Source organism: Aptenodytes patagonicus, chromosome 17, assembly GCF_965638725.1.
Source record: "Aptenodytes patagonicus chromosome 17, bAptPat1.pri.cur, whole genome shotgun sequence".
NCBI lineage: Eukaryota > Metazoa > Chordata > Aves > Sphenisciformes > Spheniscidae > Aptenodytes > Aptenodytes patagonicus.
The window spans coordinates 5797246-5821977 of record NC_134965.1 but is presented as its reverse complement, the minus strand read 5'-3'; the positions used below and the strand labels follow the sequence as shown (position 1 = coordinate 5821977).

The 24732-nt window shown below is 60.8% G+C and overlaps 3 protein-coding genes across 4 annotated transcripts in view; 2 read left to right on the top strand and 1 right to left on the bottom strand.

The window, feature by feature from the left end:
* The window catches only part of AP2B1 (adaptor related protein complex 2 subunit beta 1), an 85530-nt gene extending 79347 nt beyond the window's left edge, over positions 1 to 6183 (top strand). For both annotated transcript variants that reach the window (XM_076354644.1, XM_076354643.1), the window contains 2 exons: positions 2598 to 2752; positions 3855 to 6183. In XM_076354644.1, the coding sequence (XP_076210759.1) occupies positions 2598 to 2752; positions 3855 to 3929 (230 nt within the window). In that variant the 3' untranslated portion in view covers positions 3930 to 6183. The remainder of the gene's footprint in view (positions 1 to 2597; positions 2753 to 3854) is intronic.
* Positions 6184 to 9681: 3498 nt separating this feature from the next.
* RASL10B (RAS like family 10 member B) lies at positions 9682 to 15767 on the top strand. The gene is made up of 4 exons (XM_076354646.1): positions 9682 to 9734; positions 12051 to 12383; positions 14939 to 15063; positions 15485 to 15767. The coding sequence occupies exons 2-4, from the start codon at positions 12168 to 12170 to the stop codon at positions 15753 to 15755; spliced, it is 612 nt and encodes a 203-aa protein (XP_076210761.1). The 5' UTR covers positions 9682 to 9734; positions 12051 to 12167; the 3' UTR covers positions 15756 to 15767.
* A 3955-nt stretch (positions 15768 to 19722) lies between these two features.
* On the bottom strand, positions 19723 to 24149 carry GAS2L2 (growth arrest specific 2 like 2). The gene is made up of 7 exons (XM_076354903.1): positions 24086 to 24149; positions 23608 to 23977; positions 22712 to 22950; positions 22498 to 22605; positions 21768 to 21864; positions 21110 to 21389; positions 19723 to 20941 (listed from the first exon to the last, which is right to left on the bottom strand). Exons 2-7 carry the CDS (start codon positions 23963 to 23965, stop codon positions 19723 to 19725), a joined length of 2301 nt encoding a protein of 766 aa, XP_076211018.1. The 5' UTR covers positions 23966 to 23977; positions 24086 to 24149.
* Between the last annotated feature and the right edge of the window lie 583 nt (positions 24150 to 24732).

The following is a 24732-nucleotide window of genomic DNA, read 5'->3' as shown; positions in this document are numbered from 1 at the left end:
ACCTGGCGGGAGGGGGATAGGCTTTTGCCAGTCCCCAAATCTGTGCTGAGAGGGGGGCAGGAGGAGTCAGGCAAGCCAAACATCAGCCCTCCAGCCTGCTCACGATTGCTCTGGGTGTCTGGCTGAGATAGGGTATCCTTTGGTACGGTTTCTTGCGCTCTTCAGAGGGTAACTGAGGTCAGACAGGGAGATGGAAAACAGGCTTTCCTAGGAGTTGCCCTGCCTCAGTTTCCCTCCCTGTACCCCCCTACAAGCTTGGAAATCTGCCCCCCAGCAGAGGCAGTGGCTGTTTAAATCGCAAGAGGTGCCATCGCACAGTTAAAGGCTTTGGCGTAAGAGCAGCTGCTCTGCAGCCCCGTCTTGCCCACTGTGCCCCCAAAGCGCAGCTCCCCAGGCAGCAGGAGCGCTCCCCTCCTCTGCCATCACACCGCGTGATGGGATAGCAGCCCCACAGCTGCCAAAGTTACGGCTTCCTGCTTGCAGCCTTGCTTCCGACCCTGCACCCACGCTCCCTGGGGAATGCCTTTGCTCTGACAGCATCCCCCGGCGGAGACTGCTGCCGGCAGGTATAAAGATTGCTGGAGAAAGTCTCGAACCCTTGCTAGCAGTTCCGCTTCCAGGATACATGCCCAGAGGGGCTTCAGACCGGTGAGGTTTAACCACAGCCTGTTAAAATTGGGCAAACAAAATCATATTTAATACCAATGTCCCTTGCAAACAAGGATGCAGTCTCTGAGCCAGCGCTTGTGTTGAACACCGTGCCTTCGCAAAGCTCTCGCTGGCTTGGGGGGCATGAGGAGATGGGATTTGGGGCTTCATCGCTAGTGGGTGATGTCCCTCCAGTGCAGGTCTCTCCCAGCCACGCTCCCTGTGAGCAGGAGACTGCTCTGCATTGCCCGTTTCCCTAATCTGGATGAGTTTGTTGTATAGAGGAGGAGTAGAGGTGGGAGGAGGAGACAGAGGGAATGAGGGTTTTTAAGCAAAGGATCTTGTTAGTTACTTATATCTGCCAGTTTCCATAGTAACTGGGGAAGAGAGGAAACCTAAATCTGAGTGTGTCTGGGTAGCTGGATGCCTGAACCCTCCTCGACCTGCACGCAGCCGCTCTGAAGCCTGAGGAGCAAAGGGGTTTAGCCCAGCCGCAGGCGAAGGGTCCAGGCTGCCCATGGAGCTGCTCCGCAGCTCTGGTTATCAACGCTGCCCCGGGGAGAGGCAGCGGGTCCAAGTCTCTGCATCAGTGTATGGATTTGTGGGGCCCTTTCTTTCCTGCTTCTACCATTCCCTGGTGCATGAACGGACTCTGCTGTCCCCTGTCTAATCCCTCCATGCACCAGCACAGACTTGTGTCCATTCTCAAATCTGGCAGCGATGCCGGTGGATCTCGGTGCTTGTAGGTGCAGGGATGGGATTAGAGCTGCACGGACACTTTGTGCTGCTTCTCTGCTGCTGTCCTGCTCCTCGAAATGGATCCCACATTTCCAGTCTCTTGGCTTTCAGTGCAAATTGGTTTAAGGCCACTTCTCTCCCTTGCTTTCTGTTGAAAGTGCCCAACCTGCTGATAATGGCCCAGCGTAGATGGTGTTCCACCCTGCCCCGGTGTTCCACCCTGCCCCGGCAGAGAGCTTGAATGCTCTCTGCACCAGGAATGGGAATTTGCCAGTGATGCTTATCAGTGTGGAGTCTCCTCCCTGAGCCTTCCACCCACAGTGTGAACGTGCCTCTCTTACTGGCATCCAAAGACTGAGGTTTGCTCTGCTCTGCTGTGCTGAGAAACCCCTTGGCATCCAGAGGCCCCTGGTTTGGGTCTTTGTGTTCTGCGTATTTGCCTCTGCGCTTGTTTCTTTGAGAGGTCCCCTAGAAATAACGTGTGTCATAGCTACATCCATACAGGTCTCCAGGTGAAATCACACATCATCTGCGAGTGCTGAGGTCATACAGTGTGTTAAAACCGTATCACAGCCCTATGATGTCTAGAGACAGATGTCTGTGGGTTTTTACCCTTTCAAGTGATTGCTTTTTAAAAAAAAAAAAAAAAAAGGAAAGGATTTTTACTACCTTGTAGGACATTGGTTTGGCCAGAGGTGTCTGTGCGTGAGAGGGGGGGAAGCAGAAGGGAGCTGTCGTGGTTGGAACGGGACCTCAGAACCAGGCACCCAGGCGAGCCCCAGGCAGGGATCTTTGTTCTTCTCTGCCTTCGTCTTCTGACTTTCGGCTGCCTCCAGGTTAGCCTGCCTGGGGCTTGTTGGGGGTTATAGGTAGAGCAGAGTCCTCTTACCCTCTGAGCTGCAGACTCTCGCCTTGATAAAGGCAGCAACTCCTGAGTGACCCAGGGCAGTGAGCAGTAAGTGAAAGCCCTGCAAGATGGGCAAATACTTGCAAGGGATCACAGCCTGAAAGGAATGAGGTGGGTCCGTGGAAGCAAATTGGAATTTTTTTCTCCTTGTGTCATGTCTGCTCCTGTTCCCAGGGAAAATTCTGGGACAGAAGTTGGCATTTCCTTGTGCGCTTGCATCCTGGGAACGCTCCTCTGGGCTCTCCTGTTTCCGCAGATGATGAATCTGAATTAACAGATGTGTTTTTCTTCCTTCTCTCTGAAGACACCGTTTCCAGCAAACTGCAGAACAACAACGTCTACACCATTGCCAAGAGGAACGTGGAGGGCCAGGACATGCTCTACCAGTCTCTGAAACTCACCAACGGCATCTGGATCTTGGCCGAGCTTCGCATTCAGCCGGGGAACCCAAACTACACGGTGAGGTGTCGGACTGCGGAGGGCACGTGGCAGAGGCTGGGATCCTTCTAACTCGCCTCACATGCAGAGCGATTTCTCCCTGCTTTGCCTAACGTGCTTGTTTTGGGGGAGATCCTGTTAATTTGACTGAGGGGGTTAGGAATGCCCACTGAACGGGGAAAAAAGTGAGAAACAACAGAATCGCACTGCTCTGTTACCAGTGAGCTGGGATAATGCCCACTCAGCAATGAGCAGTTACTTGCCAAGGTTACCCAGAGATAAAGCCAAGAGACATTAGTGAGAAAGCATTGCCAGGATGCCCTTCCCCCTCATAAACAAGGAGAAATTTATGCCCTGCTGCGTTCCCGCAGCGGAGACCGGCTGTCTGGATGTCAGAGGCTCTTTGGCCTTGTGCTGGCATCGGCCTATGGCTGATGGGAAGGTGCGCTCTGTCCTGCATCACGCACTCCTATAGCTATTCTCTTTGACTTTGCTCCCCTTCTAAGGACCTGTGTGTCTGTGTGTCTGAGCACCCTGGTATTAGAGGATTTATCTCTTGTTGGAAGCTGTTCCAGGAGTTTCAAGAAAAATCCATGGTCTGGGGACCCACGGGGCGAAAGCGAGTGTTGGAAGGTGATTTAAAGTGTTTGCATCAAGGATTGATTCCGCAAGTCTGGCCTCAGCCTGATCCTTGCTTTAGGGAGGGGTGACAGCCAAGTTTGTGTCCGTCAGGACTGAGCATCAAATCGTTAGAAGCCCCCAGGTTTAGTGCTGTGATTTACAACATGAGGGCAAGCAAGTCCCTTGTCTCAGAGTTTGGGGCAATGTCCCCTTCCTTCATGCCTGCAGAGGCACCTACGTTTATTAAGGAATTTGGGAACCCCACAGTGGGAGTTCGCTTTCATGTACCTCCAGCTTGTAGCAAGCTCTGAAAAGGCAGTTTGGTGTCGGTGATGAAGAAAGCAGTACCCAGGAGAAATGTTCTGGGTGACTGTCATCAGCCACGTCCATGATCTGTCCAACCCATGCTGTCGGTCAGACACTTCCAGGTGCCTTCATGGAGATGGTAGAAAGCTCCTGCTTTCCTTTGCACCACCGCTAACCTCTCCTCTCCTCTCCGCAGCTCTCCCTGAAATGCCGAGCTCCCGAAGTGTCCCAGTACATCTACCAGGCCTACGATGCCATCTTGAAAAACTAACAGGAGATCAGCCTGTGCCTCACCCTGCAGAAGGAGGGGGGAGAAAGGGGTCCCCAGATCCTCCTTCACCACTGGTGCGGGGAAAAGCACTCTTAACTGGAAGCAGCTGTATTCATGTGTAGGATTTCAGTCAAAGGCACTGATTAAACAAGGTAGCAATTAGTATCCACGTGCTAATGATGATAAGGAACAAACCCCTTTGATATTTTTAGCGTCCATGGAGTTTGTAACCACTGCTTCGACTATTCCCACGTCCCCCTCGCCCCTCACTCGTTGTCCGTCCTCGTGGGCTTCTCCATTTTGTGCCAATGTTCAGTGTTTTCTAAATGGCTTTAGGCGTAGTTACGATTTTGTAAAATACCGCTCATTGAAAAAAAAAAAAACAAGCAAAAACCACAAGTCGGCTCATTAAAACAACGCAAAAGTGTCGAAAACATAACACTGCACTTTATTTTATATTTTTATACATTTTTTTGAGTTTTTCTATTGTAATTGGCTTAAAGGGAAGGCGATTCCAAGGAAGTATTGGGAGCTCTGCAGGGATGTCAGGCTCTAGCAGGGTGAGCGTGGCCTCGGGGAACTAGGAACAGAGCCATCAGTTCGGTCCGTGGAGGCGGATGGAGCCCTAAAGAGAGGGGTTTTTTATTACACTTGTGCTGGCAGACTCGGCTCTGCTTTTGATGGTGTGTTTTCACTCCAACCATCTCCCTGGCTCATTAGCTGCTGACTTGAGAAGTGAGGCTGCTTTTGCGTGGGGAGGAGCTGCAGACCTAGATTGATAACGGGACAGCGGTGGATGAAATGAAGGAAACGAGCCCGCTCTTAGAGCAAAAGGCTCTTGCCAGAGCTCCAGGTATGGTCTCTGCATCCTCACCCATCCACAGCCCCTCTTCTTGTTCTTTCCGTGCCTGCTATGGCCAAACTGCCTTCTCAGCCATCCCCTGAGCTGTGCCACCTTCACCTGGCGCTGTGCTAACCCCCGGCAACCCCCGAGGCTCGCGCTGGTAAATCCGAACATGGCAGTGCTGCTTCCCCGCCGGGGCTGCGGGCATCAGCTGTGCCCCTACGGAGCGGGGCCGCTGCTGGCAGTGTCCCGGCGTGCCGCGGGGAGTGGAGCGGCTCTCCCTGTTCCCGTGCTGTCCCCCAAAACCCAGGCTGTGGCGTGATGGGAGATGGTTCGAGCTTGGCGGTGTTTGCACCCTGCCTGCCTGGGGGCTTCAGGTCCCGGCTGGGCTGAGTCGAGCAGATCGTGGAAGTGTTTCTTCCATTTGCCGCTTGGCTCTTTGTGCCCAGAGGCACACGGTAACAAGGGCCAGTCTCGGGTTCCTGCTCTCACCCCCTGTCCCGAGCAGCCTCATGCCCTGGCCCCTCTTTTCCGACCTGTCCTTAGGGCCAGGACTGCTTCCCTTTCCAGTCCATGGCTGTGGACTTGCCACATTGCAACCACTAAGTGCTGCAGCAACAGCAGTGAAAGCAAAGCCTCTTGCATGTCAGTGCTCCATCCATAGCTTGTCCTGCTTAAACCAAGCCACTAACCAGAACGGCTTCGCCCTCCCCAGCATGCTTTGACACCATCTCCTCCCCAGCAAGCAAAGCTCTTATGCATAGCAACCCCCATGTTGTCTTTCTAGATGCCACGTTCAAAGTCAATAGATGTTTTACGGTGGGAAATGATTCATCAGGGCTTTGGCACTGTCTGCAACCAAGAAGCCAGTGCTGGGAAAAGGTCACAATGCCCTGGAAGAGACTCCAGCAGGGCACGGGAGCTGCAGGACCCCGAGGAAGGTGGTGTCCCTGTGCTCTGGCTGGGGAAAAAGTGGGGCAGAGCTGGACCAATCCAGCCCTTGAGCCCTGCCCACGTGTGCTGGGAGGTGATTTGCTCCAAGCCCTGTAGGTGCACTGCAAAAATGATTAATAGAGCAATTAAGGAAGCACCAGTGGTACTGAGGGCGATGCTGTGTCGGGGCAGGGAGGAGATGGTAGAGGGTCAGGAACAAACACTAAACCTCCTCCACTAAACAGCCGATGTAGCTTCGACGTGGGGAGGGGTTGCTGAGCACCCCCTTCTCTTGCCAAATTTCTTCCCAGCTTTTCGGGCGCGTGGGTGTCTCTGTGCTGCAGGGCGGAGCCTGGGCTCGGTTGGTGGCCTCTCGCCCTCCTCTCCTGCCACGTCGCTCGTTCGAGTGTTCGCCGCGTAGTTGTGTTGCTCTTCAGGCTTTACCTGCCATCTGTGTCAATAAACTCATTTCCACTATGCTGTGGCTGTGTGTGGCTCTGTGGGGCTGGGGAGAGGATCCGATTCCCCTGCTTTTGGCCCTGCCTATGGGAGCCAGCAGGGCCAAAGGCTGGATTTGGTGGGAAGGAAGCTGTTCGCTCACCGGGAGCTTTCTATCCTCTTTTCACCAGCCACTTCTCTTCTACAGTAGAGACCCCCCCCCCCCCAAAACAGGTGCTTGCAGGGTGAGGTAGCAAGCATCCTCGGGCCTCTGCCTCCGGCTGCTGCTCTCTTCTCATCTCGAAGGGCAGCAGGAAAAGAGCCCTGGCTTGCAGGGGGCACTGGCACCTTGGCACGGACAGCCTCTGATGAGGAGCAGAAGATGGATGTACCCATTTAGCCCTGTCTGGGCCCCGAGTGGGCTGTGTGTAATGTGACCTGCTTTCCCTGCGGTGAAATGATAAAATCGTGTGAGTCGGTGATGCATTTGGATTGCTCTGGACTGGTGCTGGCATTTTCCAGAGGGCTCTGCCATCGCTGGTCCTGTCTCGGGCAGGATGGGTTGGGCTGCAAAACCTCTGTACCGGGCCAGAGCCAAGCCCAGGCAGCCCCAAACTCAGCCCTCGAAGTGGCCAGAAACGCAACGACACAAGAAGCAGGTTTGGGAGGTGCTGCTCTCGAGCAGAGCGACTCTTTCCCTTGCCCCTGCCCAGCCTTAGCTTAGCGGCACTTGGAGATTAAGTAACTTCCACCCTCTGAGGACCTGGGGTGGCAGGTACCGTATCAGCCCATGATGCTCTGCACTGGCATGTTTTTGTCTTAGAAGCTGGTGTATGTGTCTAGAAGCAACAGTGACAGGCTGGTTTGGGGTCACTGATGTTGCTGTCGTGTCCCTTTGTGCATCCCTGGTGTGCCTGGGATGGGCTGCACGCCCAGCCGTTGCGGATGGGATGGGATGGCCATTCCCCGCTGCGCGTCTGCTCCTGCATGGTGCTGGGGGTGAGCCTGGGGCAGCATTTGGCCCAACAGGAACAAAAGCTGCTGCAAGATGCTCAGGCCTCTGCCATGTCGGCCGCTGTCCCCTTCATGTCCCATGGCAAAGGGAAAGGTTTCTCCCTCCCTCCCTCCCTGTTCTGCCAGGGGCTCCTTAGGGAGAAACTGGTCTTTCCTGCTGCTCTGGATTTGCAGGCACACTCATGCCCTGTAAACGGGGACATGCCAATCCCGGGCCATGCTGTACCTTGCAAACTGGGTTTGCTTCATTAGCATCGTTAGCCTCCGGTGCTGGGAGCTCAGGGGACACAGGTGATGCTCCCTGGGCTGGGAGCTGCCACGGGGGGGGGGGGGGGGATGGTCCCCACAGCCTTCCCTGTTCCTGAGGCCCACGCCGTGGGGCAGGGACCTCCCAGGTTGCTCCTTGCTGCTCTGGCTGGAGACGGGGCCAGCCCTGCTGCGCTGGGTGGGCTCCCCAAAATCCCTGCTGCTCCTGCTGGCCTCACACGCATCCTGCTCCGTGCCAGTGCATGTGCTAAGGGCCAGCGTCGGGTGACAGCAGGTCCCCGAGCCCACGATGCAGTACGGGAAGAGGCAGAGACTCGCCTGAGGATTTTGGAGCCTGTGGCAGAGGCGGGGGCTGACCACAGCCCCCTGAGCCATCAGCTCCGCCTGTCCCCTGCTGCCGCCTGCGTGCCAGGACACGGGAGCTCTTTGACAGATGATTTTAGGTTTGCGTCGGTCTCCTGTCGCTGAGGCTGGGATAAGCCTCCCAGCCAGCGGGGACGTGCCAGGATCCAGCCCCGCTCCCTTCCCCCCTCCCTCGTATATTAAATTTCACAAATAAAACTGCAAGTGAAGAGCATCTCGGAGGGAACTGCTAAAAATAGCCCTGAGGCTGGAGCCTGAATTGTGCAGGAGAGTTCACGTGCAGCCACGATCCCTGCCTTCTCCCAGAAATATCCCAGGGCTCAGGACTGCTTTATGGAGATGCGGGGAAGGGGAGCTGGGGGGCTGTGGAAGACGAGCAGCATCTACAGCTGGTAATAACTCCCAGGGACACCTAAATAGTTCCCTAGCTGCGAGCATCAGGCAGCTCTGCAGGGAAATAAGCCCCAAATCTCTGAAAGCCTGGGTGTAATGTGAGACACGGAAAAGGGGCTCTGACTCCCTTTGCCCGTTGCTGATCTCAGCCCCAGCCTTGGTGCAGAGCAGCACAAATGCTGTCCCGTGTTCTGCCAGCTGCCCTTGTCCCCCCGAGCTGTGGGGCTGTGTCTGCTGTCCCCTTTTCCCCCAGGAAGGATATGGCAATGTGTTTCCACTTGTACCCCCTCCTCACCCTGGAGAGGAGCCCCTGGAGATGATGTTTTTCCCGGTTAAAGGTGCTGACGAGGCTGGGGGGAGCCCGGCCGTGCCGTGGCCAGTGTTCAGGCTCAGCCAAGACTGCGTGATCGCAGCCAGACCCATGGAGACATCCCAGTGCTCACTGGTGTCAGAGTGAGCTGGAGCGGGGTTTGGGGTCTGCTTCGAGGAGCAGAGAGGTGCAGGGAGTCCATCAGCAGTGTGTCGTGGGGGCCTGGACAACGCTCCCCAGAGACGCAACCAGCATCTTCCTCGCTATCCGGCGCGCAGGTAAATGCTCGGTGTGGGGTGTCCCAAAAATGCAGACACTGCAACGGAAATGTCCCTCCTTTGGTGGGGCCTGGCAGCACCCCGAACTGAGAGCACCCCCCCGGTGACAGCGGGCACAGAGAAAGCCCCAGCCCTGCCAGCTGGACCAGGGGCTGGCACAGCAAGGAGGTGATGTGCCCGAGAGCATACCCAGCAGCAGTGTCAGAGGAGGGAAAGGCTCCCTGGGAGGGGTCCTACCCTCCTCCCCCAAAGAGGTCTGGCTTCAGGGGGCTCCCACGGGGTGGGCATGAGGGGACAGATGCTGCTGGGCGCCGGGGAGGGAAGGGGTGACGGTGTTGCACCCAGCACACTGCAGGGGGGACATGGGAGGGTCTTTTTCCCATCAGCACCTCCCCAGAGCCCCGGGAGAAGCCGGTATCCCTCCTGGATTCCTGCGACTCGGCCTGGGCATTCCCTGCCTCCTTTCCCGGGCTCTGCCTCCTTCCCTCCCCGGGCACTGCCTGCATCCCTCCCCGGGCATCGCTGCCTGCATCCCCGCCTGAGCAGAGCCTGCCTCCCTCCCCAGGCGCTGCCTGCCTCCCCGCCTGGGCATTCCCTGCATCCCTCCCCGGGCACTGCCTCCATTCCCCCCCCGGGCGCTGCCTGCCTCCCCGCCTGAGCAGTGCCTGCCTGCCTCCACGGCCACCGCCTGCCTCCATCCCCGGGCACCGCCTGCCCCCCCCCCCCCCCCCCCCCCCCCCCCCCGTGCCCCGGCCGGGCTTTGCGACCCAGCGGCGGCCGCACTCCCCGCCCGGCGCCCCCCGCCGCCGCCGCCGCCCGGCCCCTCGGTAGCACCGCGCCGGGCGGGGGCCGGGCCGGGCCGGGCCGGGCCGGGGCTCTGCAGCGGGGCCGCCCGCCCCGCGCCGGGCTCGCCGCATGGCTCCACCGCCCGCCGGGGCGCCGCCGGCTCGGGCCGCCGCTGCAAGGTAGGGGGGGCCCCGCCGGGAAGGATGGACGGGGCGGGGGGGGCAAAGTTGCTGCTGGGCAGGGCCGGGGGGGGGGGGGGGGGGGGGGGGGGAAGGGGGGGGCCGGGGCGGCGGGGCCGGGGGGGGTGCCCGGCGAAAGTTGAGCGCCGGTGCTCCCCGCTCCCCCCCCGCCCCGCCGGCCTGGGGGATGCGTGTGTCCCCCCGGCACCCCCGACCTCCTCCAGCCCCAGCACCCCCCCGCGGGCCGGTGCCGGGGATGCTGCGCTGCCCGCCGCGGCGAGAGCACCCCCCCCCCCGGGAGGGTCGGGGCGGGATGCGGGGGGCGGGATGCTGCCGCCGCCCCGGCCCCGCGGGGGTCAGGGCTTGCTCCTCCGGCTGCCCCCGGCGTGGCGGCGGGGTGCCCAAGGTCGCGGCGGGGGCCGGGGCATCCTTCCCGGGAGCACCCTGCCAGCCTCCGCCCGGCCCTGCAACCCGCTGAGCTCGGCCTTGCCCTCAGCGCCTGGGGGTCCGCGGCCGGTCCCCGCTCCGCCACCCCACTGCGGGGCCGCCCTGGCTGCGTCCCCCCTCTGCGCCTCAGTTTCCCACGGTGGCACGCTGGCGTGAGATGCTCGTGGGGCCGGGAGCCGTCAGGTTGGCCTCTGACGCTTTAGGGTGCAAGCCTGCTTTCTGGGGCCCATGAGCCAGCTTTCCCCGTGCATGGTCCCCGTGTGCCAGCCGGGAGGGGGAACGGGGTTTTGGGGTGGCACGGCAGGGCTCAGCCCGCTCCGCGGTTCAGGGCAGCCCCGCGGGTGCTGGGCCTCCGGCTGTGTCGCTCCATCACCCGCTGGCCCCACAGAGGAGCTGGGGTTGCTTCTGTGAGATGGAAGGGCTTGTGGGGACAGGGCTGTCCCTGCAGCAGAGTGGCCCCCCCCGGGACTTGCAATGACAGTGCTTTCTGCTGGTGGAGAAAGGCCCTGGCAGGGCCAGGCGTGGGGGCTCCTGCACACACACACCCCCACACACACACCCCGCTTCCCCCCCCCCCGTTTCCCTGCATGTGGCACGAAATGCTCCCGCTGCCGGGGCTGGGGCGAGCAGGTCCCCAAGGGCTGTCAGCACCCGAGGGGACAGTCCCAGCGGCACAGCGTGCCTTGTCCCCCAGCCCTTGGCACAAACCCGCTCTGCTGCCCCTGGGGCTGGATCAGGCCCTGCTGAAGGCCTCCAGTCCCGGTGTGAGGAAGGTGAGGATGGTGTGAGCCATGGCCCAGCCTGGGGGACGACGGGAAGCCCGGCCGCCCTGGCACCCAGCAGCAGGGACCTCCATGGCAGAGCTCTCCTCGGGACAAATAGCGCCCGTCAAAACAGGCAGGACAGGGTGGTTTGAACCTGCCGCTTTCTGCCAGCTCGGGGACCGCTGCCCTGTGCTTTGGTTTTCAGGGAAAACAGACAAGAACATCACAAATTCGTAAAAGCATCCCACACTTCGGGATAAAGCACAAGCCACTTCCTAGAGATGGGAGTGAGCAAAAATGGGACCCTGGCCCCTCACCCTTGCTGTTTCCATCACAGCTCCCGGTCAGGAACCCGGTGCCAGCAAGCATTTGGGCTCCTCAGACTCAGCTCTCGCATCCTCGTGCGTGGGTTATCACCCCGTGTCCCCCAGCACCCGTGGTCCTGCCCTGCAGCCCCTCTGGCCTCAGCACGTGTGCCAGCAGCTTGTGGGCTCACCCCGTCAGCTGGCTCGGAAATTAGCCTCCATCAACTTAATTGCCAAACCGCTCAAAGCCTGAAATTAAACATTAAAGCTGTCGCTCGCAGGCTCAGAGCAATCTGCCCCCCGCCCCAGCAAAAGGCAATTCTGGCTGTCCAAGCAGAGGGAAGATGGATTCCCTGGGTCGGGGCAGCACTGGCATCGGGATGGAGCAGCTGGTGACAGTCCCCGCGGGTGCTATGGGCCAAGTCCCCAGCATGGCCCAGGACTCTGCTGCTGCCGGGCTGGGCAAACCCCGAGCCGCAGATGGTCCCTTTCCTGGAGGTTTCCTTCCTCTGGTACCGAAGGGCTGAATGTGCCTGTGAGAACCTTCCTGGGACAAAGTTCGCTCAAATCCTGGCTCTCCTTGGCTCTGCAGGGTGGGAGCCTCCGAGGGGGACCCTGGGGTCTCGCAGTGCTGAGGCTCCTGCTGGGGATATCGCCCAGCCCTGGGGGATGCTCCTGCTCCCTGAGAACAGGCATAACCCTTTTTCCTGGTCTCCTGGTTGGAAAAATATTGCCTGAAGCAACAGCGGGGTCTGCCAGGGTGTTTCCAGGATCTGACCAGCTTCTCCTTGGCCTTGCAGTGACAGGCTGTCCCAGAGGGGAAATGCATCCTGAATGGGGCTGAGGCCCCCTGCGCGGGAATATGCATCCTCGGCACTGCGGGGGCAGCACCAGGGCAGCGGCCGGCGCGCGGCGGCATGGTGGCAACGTTCAAGATCGCCGTGCTGGGAGCCCAGGGCGTGGGCAAGAGTGCCATAGTCCGGCAGTTCCTCTACAACGAGTTCAGCGAGGTCTGTGTGCCCACCACGGCCCGCCGTGTCTACCTGCCCGCCGTCGTCATGAACGGCCACGTCCACGACCTGCAGATCATGGACTTCCCCCCCATCACCGCCTTCCCCGTCAACACCCTGCAGGTAGGGGCATCCCTGGCTCGATGCGATGGGACCTCCACGTTGGGGGGCCTCCAGTGACCTCAGTGGGGTTTTGCTGTATAACCCTGTGGGGTCCCGGTTCCTCCTCTTCGGGAGATGCTTCTCCCTCCACGTCAGGGTTTGCTTGCTAAAAGCCGGTGCGAGGGATCGCATCCTCATGGCTACTGGCTGAGCAGGTCCAGGATAATGTGTCTTTTAAAGCTTTTTCACCTAAAATGACGGCAAACACGGGAGGGACGGCGTCCCACTCTGAGGACCGTGGCTCTGGAGATGCCTAGGGTCACATCCAGCTGGGCGGTGGATCACGGAGCACTGGGATCTGGTTCCAAGGCTGTCAGAGCCGGCGCCAGCAAAGGGCTGGGGGACCGTGGCCAGAGCATTCGGGTGAAAACCAGGGGTTCCTGGAGAGCCAGACCCCAATGCACCCACTGCCCGAGCCAGGCGGAGCGGGGCTGCTCGTCCCCTGACGGGGTGGCTGTCACCCCCCCAGCATTGCCTGGGCTTGTCCCCGGAGTGCTGAGCCCACCAGCTCCTCCTCAAACCCCCAGCGCTCTCAGGTGTTTCCAAAACAGCTCCAAAAGGCAGCGTGGGATTGGAAAGCGTTGCCACCAGTGCCGACTACTTTGGGGGGGGCTTAATGGGGAAAAAGAGGGTTTTAAGCTCTGGTGGCAATGCCACCGGTGGGGGCACCTCCGCAGGAGCTGGGCTGTCTTGTATTTTTAATCAGTATAATTATATTGCTCTCGTGCCCGATGGGGACAGGGTTATAGGGGCCTTGCAGCGCTCCAAGTTTCCCCTGTGCCGCCGGGCAGGAGGCGAAGTGAGTGCTCCAGGGGCGAGGAGGAGGTTTAAAAATTAATTGGCGTGTGCAAGGAATGAAAGGTCAGCGCGAGAGACAGCCCGAAATAGCAAAGGGTAATTTATTGCCACGGCAGACGACGCTAACACACTCAATTAACTCCTTGCCTCGCTGCGCTCAAGAGGAGGCGGCCGGTGGGAACAGATGGAGGTTTCCAGGGAAGAGAGGATGGTCAGAGGGATGTCTCCGAGGGGAAAGGAGAGGACCGTGGTGGGGGATACGGCTCTGTCTGCTGGGAAGCATCACTGGGCTCTGCTCCGTGCCCGGGAGCAGCACCCCTGCGGCGATCTCCTGGGAGAGGAGCAGGGGCCGGCGGCTCCCTGATGTCCCGCTCCTGCATGGGACCAGGCGGGATGTGCAGCGCAACCCTCCTCCAGCCCTGAGCATCCCGGGAAACCTGCCCTGCGCGGGGAAAACCATCCTGACGTCACGGCGCCAGAGCACCAGTGTGGTGAAATAGCTGCAATTTATTAATCTCCCAGGTGTATCAGGACTCAGAGTAACCTGAGAAACTGCCGCTTCATCCGCCTGCATCTCTCTGATACCGTGGAGCTACACATCGTCAGAGGGGCTGCGTCATGCCGCTCGCTCTCAGCTCCTTCCTGGGCTGCGGTCAGCGACGGAGACCAACCCACACCCCAAAACTTTCCTTTTCCCAGTTCCCTTTGGTCCTAGGTCTTCTCGTTTTGCCTCATTCTGATGATAAACTCAGAAAGGGATGATTCACGGTACCGAAGAGGTTTGCTCGGGGAGAAGTGATGCCTTTCCTCCTCGGTGCGTCTTTCTCCTCTCCAGTTGCACTCAGGAGGCTTTGCGGTGCTGCCATTCCCGGGTGTCACTGCAGCCTCGGTACCACTGCTGGGCTGGCAAAGTGGCTGGATGTGGGGCAGATTTTCACTCCTATAGCATGGAAAAAAAAAATCCTGTTACTCCTGGAAACCCAAAGCTTTCCTAACAACATGTATTTCTTACAGCTTCAAATTTTGGCTGTGGGGCGGCCACCCCCAACTGCCTCTGCCCCGGCTTCCAGTCTCACTCTGGCAGACGCAGCTGCTGCTCCTCTCCTGTCCCCATGTCCCCGTGTCCCCTCCAAAGAGCCCTGCCGTCACCTTCCCCCTCTGACCCATGGAGCTGCTGGTCCATAACCCCCAGCCCCACGGAGCTGGGGCCGGGCTGAGCTCTGCTCAACCCTCAGCATCCTCCTCACCCGCCCTGCCCGAAAACCAGGGTGCATCCCTAATTAACACACCTAATTAGCAGCTCTGGAGGGTGAAGCTTTACATCGAGGACAGGGGGTTGCAGTCAACCCTGCTCCCAGCTCACCTCCGGACCACTGTGCATTAGGCAGGCTGTAATCCTTGCTCAAGAGAGGAACTGGGGCTGACAGATCCCGTTCTCTCTCCTCTGGATTAACAAGGGGGAAAAGGGATCTCCGGAGATGCGGGGGGGGGGGATTGCAGAAGGGCCGCGGGGGGCAGACGCAGCCATCTCAGGGATGGGTCGGGGCAGAGCAGAGGTGAGCTGGCTGCTGGGTGTCAGGGCTGGAGAGCTTGCAGCCCCCTTGCTACCTGCCGGCGTAGCAGCCTCCTTGGTGTGCCTGGCCCCAAAGCAGTGCGGGGCATCCCCCGGGCACAGCGATGGGGCTGAGCCAGGATTGATCCCTCTCTGCACCTTGCAGGAGTGGGCGGACGTGTGTTGCAGGGGGCTCCGGAGCGTCCATGCCTACATCCTGGTCTATGACATCTGTTGCTTTGACAGCTTCGAGTACATCAAAACCATCCGCCAGCAGATCCTGGAAACGAGGTAGGGACCACTTCGCCGGTGGGTGCATCCCCCTGTGGCTTCCCAGCGGGGCGGTACGGCTCGCCCCAGCGCTCCCCTGCTCTTGACATCGGAGATGAGATATTAGAGACTGGGGCAAAGCCCCTTTGCAGGGCTGGGAGCCTAAAAGCAAAAGCAAAACTGCACCCAAGGGCAGGAGAAGGGACGGGACCCCAGGCAGGTATCCCCTGTGGGCGAGGGCAGCCATCCCTGGGAAAGCAACTGGGGCTGGCACGCCGGGTGACTGGCCACAAGGACACGGGGACAGGCCAAGAGGAGGCACGTCCCTCTTGGCAAGCCAAAGCCAAGTGCCGGTTTGGGATGGGTTGGGGTCCGCGGGCCGGTCCATCATCACGCTGTGCCCCGTCCCCTTCTGTCCTCCCTGACCGCCCGCCCTCCCCAGGGTCATCGGCACTTCGGAGACGCCCATCATCATCGTGGGCAACAAGCGGGACCTGCAGCGGGGCCGGGTGATCCCGCGCTGGAACGTCTCCAACCTGGTGAAGAAGACGTGGAAGTGCGGCTACATCGAGTGCTCGGCCAAGTACAACTGGCACATCCTGCTGCTCTTCAGCGAGCTCCTGAAGAGCGTGGGCTGCGCCCGCTGCAAGCACGTCCACACCACCATCCGATTCCAGGGCGCCCTGCGCAGGAACCGATGCACCATCATGTGAGCCCCCCCTGCCCCGACGGACACCCCCCCCCCCCCCCCCCCCCCCAGCCATGCCCCGGCGGCTGCCCGTCCTCGGGGACCGCGGCTCCCTGGCGAGCGCTGGCATCACCGCTCTCTGCAGGGGTGATGCCGCGGTGGGAGCTATGCCGGAGGCGCCTCGGGGTTTGTTTCCCCGCTGGCGCTGGCACCCTGTGGTGACATCTGGGGACGGTGCACCTTGGGCGGTGCTGGGCAGGGTGATGTGGTGGCCACTGGCAGGTCAGAGCTGGTGGGCGGCTGGGCTGCCTGGAGGTAGTGAGGGGTGAGGGAGGACCTCAGCTAAACCCCTGAGCCCTCCCCGAGCCTCCGGCGCTTGGGGCCAAAGCCGTCCCGGGGGGTTTGTGTCACTGCCGTGCCTGAAATACCGCGTGGCACTGGGGGGTGGAGGAGACACCTCGGACGGTGCCCAGAGGTTGGCTGTTGGATCCGTCCTTGCCGGCTCCTGCCCTGGCATCGCAGGGGCAATGCTTGCTGCTGCCTGCCATCACCTGCCCCCCGAAAGAAAATTGTCCAGCGCCTGTGGCCTGATGCAACAGAGGTAGCTCCATCCCCGGGGCACGGCAGAGCCGGGGGTCCTGTTTTCCTCCCCGTGGAGCTGGGGTTTCTCCCCTCGGAGGGCAGAGCAGCCTCCGGCAAGAGGCCAGGTTACACAGGCTCTTTTGGCTCAGTTGGGTTGGATTTCCAGGCAGAATTTCCGGATAAAAGCAAGAAAGGGGAAAAAAAAAAAATAATAAAGCCCCCATCCTGCCCCTTACACCCCCCAGGGTGCCAGGTGCTGCTTCCCCAGGGCTTTGAGTCCCCCTTCTGCTCTGGTTCAGCCAAGGAAGGCTTCTCCTTCCCCACCAGCCTGTCGAACACCAAATAATCTCGAAACACTCCTTGCTGGGCAGGTCACCCCTCCGCTACCTCGCATCCTGGGCTCAGCGGGCGACCGGCTTTGCACGGCTCCGACCCAAACCCCCGGCGTCCCCCGGGCAGGCAGGCAGCCCCTCCCCGTGCCATCGCACCCTGCCAGCGGTGCCACGAGGCAGGCGCGACCCACGCCAGGCTTTCCCACGCGATGCTCGCCTCCATCCACGTGAGACGGTGGTGGTGCGTAGGCAGCCTCCGAAGCAATAGGGAGCTGGAGTTGCATTTCCAGTTGCATTCCTTCTTTTTTTCCTTAATTCTGTGCACAGGAAAGTGAGGGCCCCCCCCCCTTTTTTTTTTTTTTGATCTTTCGGCTTGTTTTTACACCAGACTTGCAGTTCACCTGCATCTTGTCCTGCAGGGCGGGTGGCAAAGCACAGCCTGCATTATCAAACGGTGTCGGGGTGATGTGCCGGCGAGGGGCGAGCAAGAGGCCGGGGGGGGGGTCGTGGTTCCTCCTTCTTGGCTGCTCCCTGTGAGACACGGGGAGCCCCCCCAAGGCAGGATCCGAGGCTGCTCCATCCTCCGGCAAAACCATCTCATTTCTGGTGTACAGGTGTTCAGCGCCACGCTGGGCAGTAAAGCAAAAGGATGCCAGCCCCATCTCTTCCCCTACGGCCAGGTGTCCATCTGACAGAAGCACCACTGTGCTCTCGGTAACACTTTCTATTAAGAGTAGGTCCAGCTGAGCTCTGGCACGGTGCGTTTCACTGCCCCGTCCCCGCTGCCGGGGCCATGCACTGCCCTGCAGCCCCAACGCCATGGGGTTGGGGGGGGGGGGGTCACCCCACTCCTCCCTTCCCACCCCCAGCAGCCGCTTCGGGAACCAAACCCCGTTCCCCTTGCTCCCCCAAAAAAAATTAGGAATAAAAAGAGGAAAGGTGACAGGGGGACATGGGTCCGTCTCAGGTGGCTGCGAGAGCCCCGGCCGGGGAAGGGCAGCAGCACTCATCTCCATCCCTCGCCTTCACGGCAAACCTACCGGGCTTCGCCACCAGCCCCCCGACCTCATCTCGTCAGGATTTATTAACACGTGTAAGTCCACGTTATCGGTCTCTGGCTAGCTTTATCCCTCCAAATTGTTTGAGAAGGAAACTCCCTGGTAAATGCTAATAATAAAGCATTTATAAAGTGCTCCGACGTACACATATCAACGACTAAGCCAATACATTGTTTGTTATAACCCTGTAGCCTGCAGTTTATAGCACAATTAGTTACAGGTTTTTATAGCATCTATTTAGTATTTTGGAAAAAAAAAATGTTATAAATATAATTGTTATATTCTATTGTACTTTATAGACAGAGAAAGTTATATTAGTAATAATAACTCTTAACTGCTTCGACAACATTTCGCAGCTCGCAAGAAAAAAGAGGGCTACAAAGAGCTACTTTCCCAAGAGCTCAGGAGGGGGTAGGTGGTGGTACCCGCCGGGTACAGGCAGGGAAACCGGGGGGGGATGGTACCTGCCAGGTACAGGCAGGGAAACTGGGGCAGGGAGGTCCGGAGCGTGGCCAGGCTCGCGGGGATCAGAGCAGCCAGGAGCACAGCAGCAGCTACGTCCAACCTGCGCCTTGCCCCTGCTCACACCCTTAGTACAAAGTGTTACCGCTCGCCCAACGCCACCCTGGTCCTGCTAAAAATAACCTGCTCCTGAGCCTGGGAGAGGCTGAGGATGTCCCCACCACTGTCCCCAGGGCAGTGCCGGGTTTCTGCACCCGTGCGCGTGGTGCCGCAGGAGGCGACGCCTGGGTTTGGTCCAGCCCCGGCGACGATGCTTCCCTCTCCTCCTCCTCCTCCTGCCCCGGTGAGTGTCCCGGTTGCCTGGACTTGGCTTTACTTTCTCCCCCCCCCGGACGACTTGTCGGAGATTCCCGAGGTGTCTACACCACCTGTAACGCCCTGCACCCCCTTCTTTGAAACCAAATTAAAAATCAGGTCTGTCCCCCCTTGTTCTGTACCCGCCTCGCTGCTCTTTGCCCCTGGCGCCAGATTGCTCGTCGCCCTGCTGCCGCTCTCACAGCCCTTCTGCGGGAGGCGATGGTCCAGGGTGGGGGAATTTGTTTCTCCCCTGCAAAAGGAGTATTTGTGCAAGCAGGTTTTGCATCCGCAGGTCCCCGGCTCTCACCCTTGCTGCTCCTCTGCAGGGGTGTGGGTCTGGCTTCATCCTCTCTTGGAAGATGGGGCTCTTCTGGCCCCTGGGGTACTCTCGGAGGGATGTTTGCCGTGCACACGGACAGCGGACCAGCAGCATGAGTTCCCTTCACCAGCTGTGGCCCCCCCATCAGGATTAGCCTCTCTCCCTCCCCACCCACACAGAAAAGATGCTGCAACAGAAGAGCTTTGGTATGTCTCTATTGCACAAACAACATTGCCGGGTCCTTGGCTGCAGGCTCGGGAGCGCGGCGGTGCCTGCAACGAGCCTTGGTGACAGCCATCACCCCGACCGTCAGAGCCGAGGTGACCACCGATCACCCCCCCCCGGGTCTCCCACCTTCGCCCATAAGGAAGCCCGCGGGGCTCAGCAAGGGTCACCTCCTGTGACCCACCCCCCCCCCAAACTGAGCGACTCAAACACTCATTAAGGCTCTTGGTGCTGTAAGACATGAGGATCATTAGTCCCATTGTACAGACGGGGAAGGCTGAGGTATGAGATGGTTTGCATGCTTGGATGCCAGGTGCAGGGTGTCCCTGCTTTAGGGGGACACCGTAGGGGCCGGCTACACCCCTCTTCCCTGCAGAAAGTGCCCCAATTCTCTCAATTCGGGGCTGGATTTTTCCACCCAAACCAGTACAAGAGCACCTGTTTAGGAGGAGAATTACCAGTCCAAGAAAAAACCCCACGGGGAAGGAGGGGGTGCAGCTCCAAAGAGCAAGGCGGGGGGACACCCCCCGGGTTGCCTGGGAGCAAATCCGTCACGCTGCCCATGCTGACCTTGGGCACCGCAGCTCCGGCTTCAGCATCGCTCCCACCTTTGGATGAGTGAGGGGTCCGTCCCCGCCGAAACTCAGGGTGGGGGGGTCAGACCCATGCCTCCTCATCGTCCTCGGTCAGCCAGGCGCCGCTGTCGGCTGGCGAGGGCTTGGCCCCGGGGCGGGTGCCGCCGGGCTGGGGGTGCCGGGAGGGCCCCAGGGGGTGATGCTGGCCCCGGGGGGCGGGCAAGCGCTGCCCCAGCGGGGTGGGGATGCGCGAGGGGCGCTTGCCCGGCCTGTGGTCCCGCCGGGGACGCACCTTCGGCCGCAGCTTCAGCTTGTAGATGGAGGGCACGCGCTCGGGTTTCTTCAGGCACCGCCGGGGCTTGGGGACGTTGCTGGCCCTGGCTCCCCGTGGGGTCTGGCCACCCACTCCCAGCCCCTCCACTTCCCCCCCGGCCGGGAGGGTGGTGGGCTGCGGGGTGCCTCGCGGGGGTGTTTTGGGGGCCCAGCTCCCCAGCCCCACGGGGCGCAGGGGCTGATGCCCACGGGAGAGTTCCTCCACCACCCTGCCGTAGCCGGGGGGCTGCACGTGCCCCCAGCACCCCTGGAGCCCCTCGCACCCCTCACCAGGGCTACAGGCTCCCCCCGGCTCATCCGCCAGCACCCCGGGTCCCTTGGCATCCCCGGCCCTTGGGCTCGGGGCTGGGTGGCACCGCTGGGGGCCCTGGGGACCCCCCGCAGCAGCACAGCCCTTGCCCCTGTCTGCAAACTGGGCCGGGGGAGTGGGAGGCCGGCAGACGGCCGGGCTGGCTTTGACGGAGGATTTAATGCTGCCGTCCTGTTTCGGAGGCTGGCTGGAGGAATTTCGGGGTGAGGGCGGTTGGCCCTGGCCAAGGGCTCCCCGGCTCCCTTCCCGCGGGCTTTTCTGGCTCTGTGAGTCTCCCTGGGCATCCCGGTGCAGGGAGGGGGCACAGACCTTGATGGGGCTGGGGACACGGGGTGTCACCACAGTGGGGACCCCCCCTTCCTGTGGTCTGGCAGCTGCCACAGACGATTTGCCTCCTTGCTGGGTGCTTTTTGGAGGTGCTGGTGTCAGCCGGGTGCTGGGTGCCGCGGACCTGCCCCGTGCCGGTGCCATGGGGGTTTTCCCTGGGGTGATCCCACGCAGCACCCTGGGGACCCCCAAGCTGTCCTGCGTGCCGGGGTCCAACTGGGAAGGGGTGGGTGCCCGGCACATCACTCTGCGGCCAGGGGAGCTGGGTCGAACGGGTGACCTGGATGGTGGCGGCTGCCTCCCCAAAGGGGCAGCTGGTGGCTCCCACGTCCTGCAAGGAGAGAGAGCAGAGAGGGGCCGGGGAGCTGCTGCTTCCCCCCTCCATCCAGCCTGGTGCTGGGTATCTCCAGAAGGAAAGGGAAAAAAAAAATCAGGGATGTGAGAAAAACTGCTCTGAAACCAGGCGGTTTGGGGCACGAAGCACCTCTGCATCGCTTACCTGCCCGAAGGGACTCTCCGGGGCTGTGCTGGCTCCCGGCAAGGGCTGGCACCCGGCGGGCAACCTGAGCCCTCCGGCGAGGGGCTGGCAGGGGGCCGGGAGCCGGGGGGGGCACGGGACCCCCAGGCGACGGGGGGCAGGGGGCTCTGCGAGCGGCTGACCAGCAGCAGGGGCTGGGGCTGGGGCTGGCCACGGGTGGCTGCCTTCGAGGCCGGGCACAGCCAGATCTCATGCTGCACTTGCTGCTGGGGGCTCCTGGTTTTCCAGGCTTGTTTGTGAGCTGCGGGGAAAATGGGGACGGGCTCAGCACCCCTGTCCATTGCACCCACCCCCGGCTGCAGCCCACCCAGCCGTCGCTCAGCATCCAGCCCCCTGGGGATGCTGGTGCAAACCTGTGCTCCCCGCAAAGGATATTTTTGGGGTCCGGCTCCATCCAAAAGTCTGCCGTGACCTCTAGTGGCCACCAAAGCCGAGGAGAGTCCCCAAGACCAGACATTCCCCAGCAAAGCAACGGAGGCATCGTGGTAACGAAGCCTCCCGCTCCTGCAAACGGCCCCAGAAGCAGCGAGACCCACGATGGACCCCCACCCCCCACCCCCACCCCCCCTCACCCCAGCCACAGGGCAGAGCCACGGGGTTTGGGGACGCGGGGACTCACAGAGCGAGGTGCAGCGGCATGGGTCGTGCTTGTCCAGGTAGTGCTCCAGCGTGTCCCAGCCACCCCCGACCCGCACCATGATGTGCTCCCGCAGGATCTGCATGGGATGCCTTGTGCAGTGAGGCCTGGAGAGGTGCGTGTTATGCACCCAGGGGACACACACACACACACACACACACACACCCTTTTTTAGGCAGCCTGGGGGTGGCATACTCAGCCAGGCTTCGTCCTCCGGTGCTCGAGAGCTGTGGGCTTGCCCTAAGTGCCACCAGGTCTCCCAAAGGACACCTTCATCCCCGGCTCAGTGCCACCGAGGCAGGGAGAGTCTCAGCTCCTGCTGCCATCCCGACAGGCACGTTTCACCACCCCAAGGAGAGTGGGGAGCCTTTTGGAAAAACCCCTCTCCACCATCATGTGCCGAGCCCTCTGGGAGGGCCAGGCTGAGGGATGGATCCAGGCAGGGACAGAGCATCCCAGTGTTCCCATGGCTGGGTAAGACCTGGCTCTGGCTTGGCGTGGGACGGCAGGTTTTGTCCCGTACACATGGATAGTTACATCCATGCCAACACGTACCCCAGGGCCGAGCTTTCCTGCTGCCCTGCTTCGGGGATAACAGTCAAAAACCCCACATTGGCCCCATTTGGGCGATGGATTATGGAAGAGGCTTCGTGGGAGCAGAGCAGGATTCCTGGTGCCTGTGCCCCAAAAGCACGGGGCGAAGCAGACTCACCCGGACAAAGATGAGGGTGTCGGAGTCACCCACGCGGTATTTCCCTTCGGATATCTTGATCATGGGGAACTGCACGGGGCAGGTACAGCGGCTCACCAGGTGCTGGACCTGCGGGCAGCAGGGATGGGTCCTCACCAGGGCTCCTGAAAAGGGTCCTGGGGTGACCATCCCTATCCCCATCCCCTTCCCCATCCCGCTCCATGCCCCTCCGTACCATCTGGTCGAGGTTGTGGAGGTCCCGTGGTTTCCTGGGGGGCCGGGGCAGGGGGGTGTCTGCGGGTGGCAGGTCCAGCTCCTGGCGGAGCTCCTCCTCGATCTCCTCCTCCATCTGCACAAGGGTCGGGGCGCGCATGCTGAAGCGGGCGGCGCGGCGCGCCAGCTCCAGCAGGCACAGCACAAAGTTCTTCTCGTTCTTCCTCAGCACCAGGTCCTCCGTCTCGAACATCAGGACGTCTGGGGCAGGGCAAGGGTGGACTGAGCCAGAGCGGGTGCGTGGGGACAGGGACGAAGGGGACGGGGGGGGCACAGGCGGAGTCAAAACCTGCCCAAAGGGATGTTATTCCCTGGAGCCATCCTGCTAGGAATATGGCTGGGTCCAACAAGGACTGGGATAAATTCACAGAGGAAGAGCCTTCCCCTTGAGCGTCTACAAGCAAAGGCGCAACGGCTGTTTCATGGCATCCCAAATCACAAACCCCGGTGGTTGGACGTGCTGAGGACGTGTCACTCCGTGCCCTTCCTGGGCACCTGCTGGTGGTGGGGACAGGGTGACAGACCCTTTGCTCAGAGCCAGGACCGCTCCTGATGTCCTTACGGCCAGGATCATGCCGTGCATGGCAGGGCCACGCTGCGGCGTACGCCCTTTTCCATTTCCACCCACCCAGCACATATTTGCACCCAAGCAAACACGCCCGCTGCGTGCCAGCACCCTGTAAAGCTGCTGCCAAGCCCGGAGGAGCTCGTGCAAGAAACCCCAGCTCAGGGACACATGCGCATGGTGCTGCCCGATGCTGGGGTGGCACTGGCTTTCGGGGACCTGGGGTGATGCCAGGAGCAGCTGGAGGGAAATTGCACATGGGGACACAGGGCAGCTGGAGCCTGGCATCTTACCTTTAATATCCATCTCCTTCCTGCACCACTGGATGAAGTTGGAGACGTTGTCCCTGGCCTGGAAGGTGCCCGGCTGTGCTGCGAGGTTGCAGGCGACGCCGGTGGCAGGCAGGCGGAGGTGGCGGGCCACACCAGGGCAGGCACGGGCAAACTCCCCGGCCACGTGGGTGATGTTGTTGGCGTGGGAACAGAGCACGGCCCCCGTCTCCAGCACCTCCACGAAGGTGCCCACCTCAATGTCCAGGTCGTACAGCTCCTTCAACCATTCAGCCAAGTCCTCCTTCATGGCGTAGAGGTACTGCTCGCTGGACTGGTAGGGACGGATGCTCCGCACCGCGGCGCCCGGCGTCCCCCACATTTTGCCATAAGACTGGGAGGAGACCAAGGGAAAGGGGTGACGGGGACACAGGTGATGGGGACATGGGTGATGGGGACATGGGGACCTGCCCTGGGCTGTGTCCCCAGCAGCCACACTCACCCGGTGCCGCTTGCTCTCTGCCACCCGGGATGGTGACGCCGTCCTCCCAGTGTCTGGAGCCTTTCTGGGGTCCAAGGGCTGTAGTGCAGCTTGGGGAAAGGAAATCACCCTCCTGGGCAGTGGGTGTTTTGTTTCCTTCCCAAGTGCTGTTCCCTTCTCCTTGGTGACAAGGGACTGGCTGCAAACACTCCCCGTTAACCCTTCAGCACCTCCTCCTCCGCCGGGAGCCCTGCTCCTTCTTCTCCAGCCGCTCCAGGGGTGGATTTTCCATCGAGGCCCCCAGCTCTGGGGCATTTTTGCACCCATTTTACGGGCTCAGACACTTTGCTGAGATGCCACTGCATGCTGTTGCAAGCCCAAACACGGCATGGCGAGGAGCCCACCCGAGCAGGGGAGGCCCAGCATGGGTGACCCCAAGCACAGCTCCCTCCTCTCTGGGTGGGGTGCCCAGAGGGATGGAGAGAGGCTGAACACAGTGCTGGTCCGGTGTGAGGACCTCTGAACACATCAGGAGGGTGATGCTCAGACCGGTCCCTCCACAACCCTCCTGACCTCCACACACCCACCCTGGGGCACAGCAGCACCGGGAGCTGAAAAGCCAAACCCCGAGGCGAGAGCTTCCCAAAGCTGTACAGATCAGATCGGGG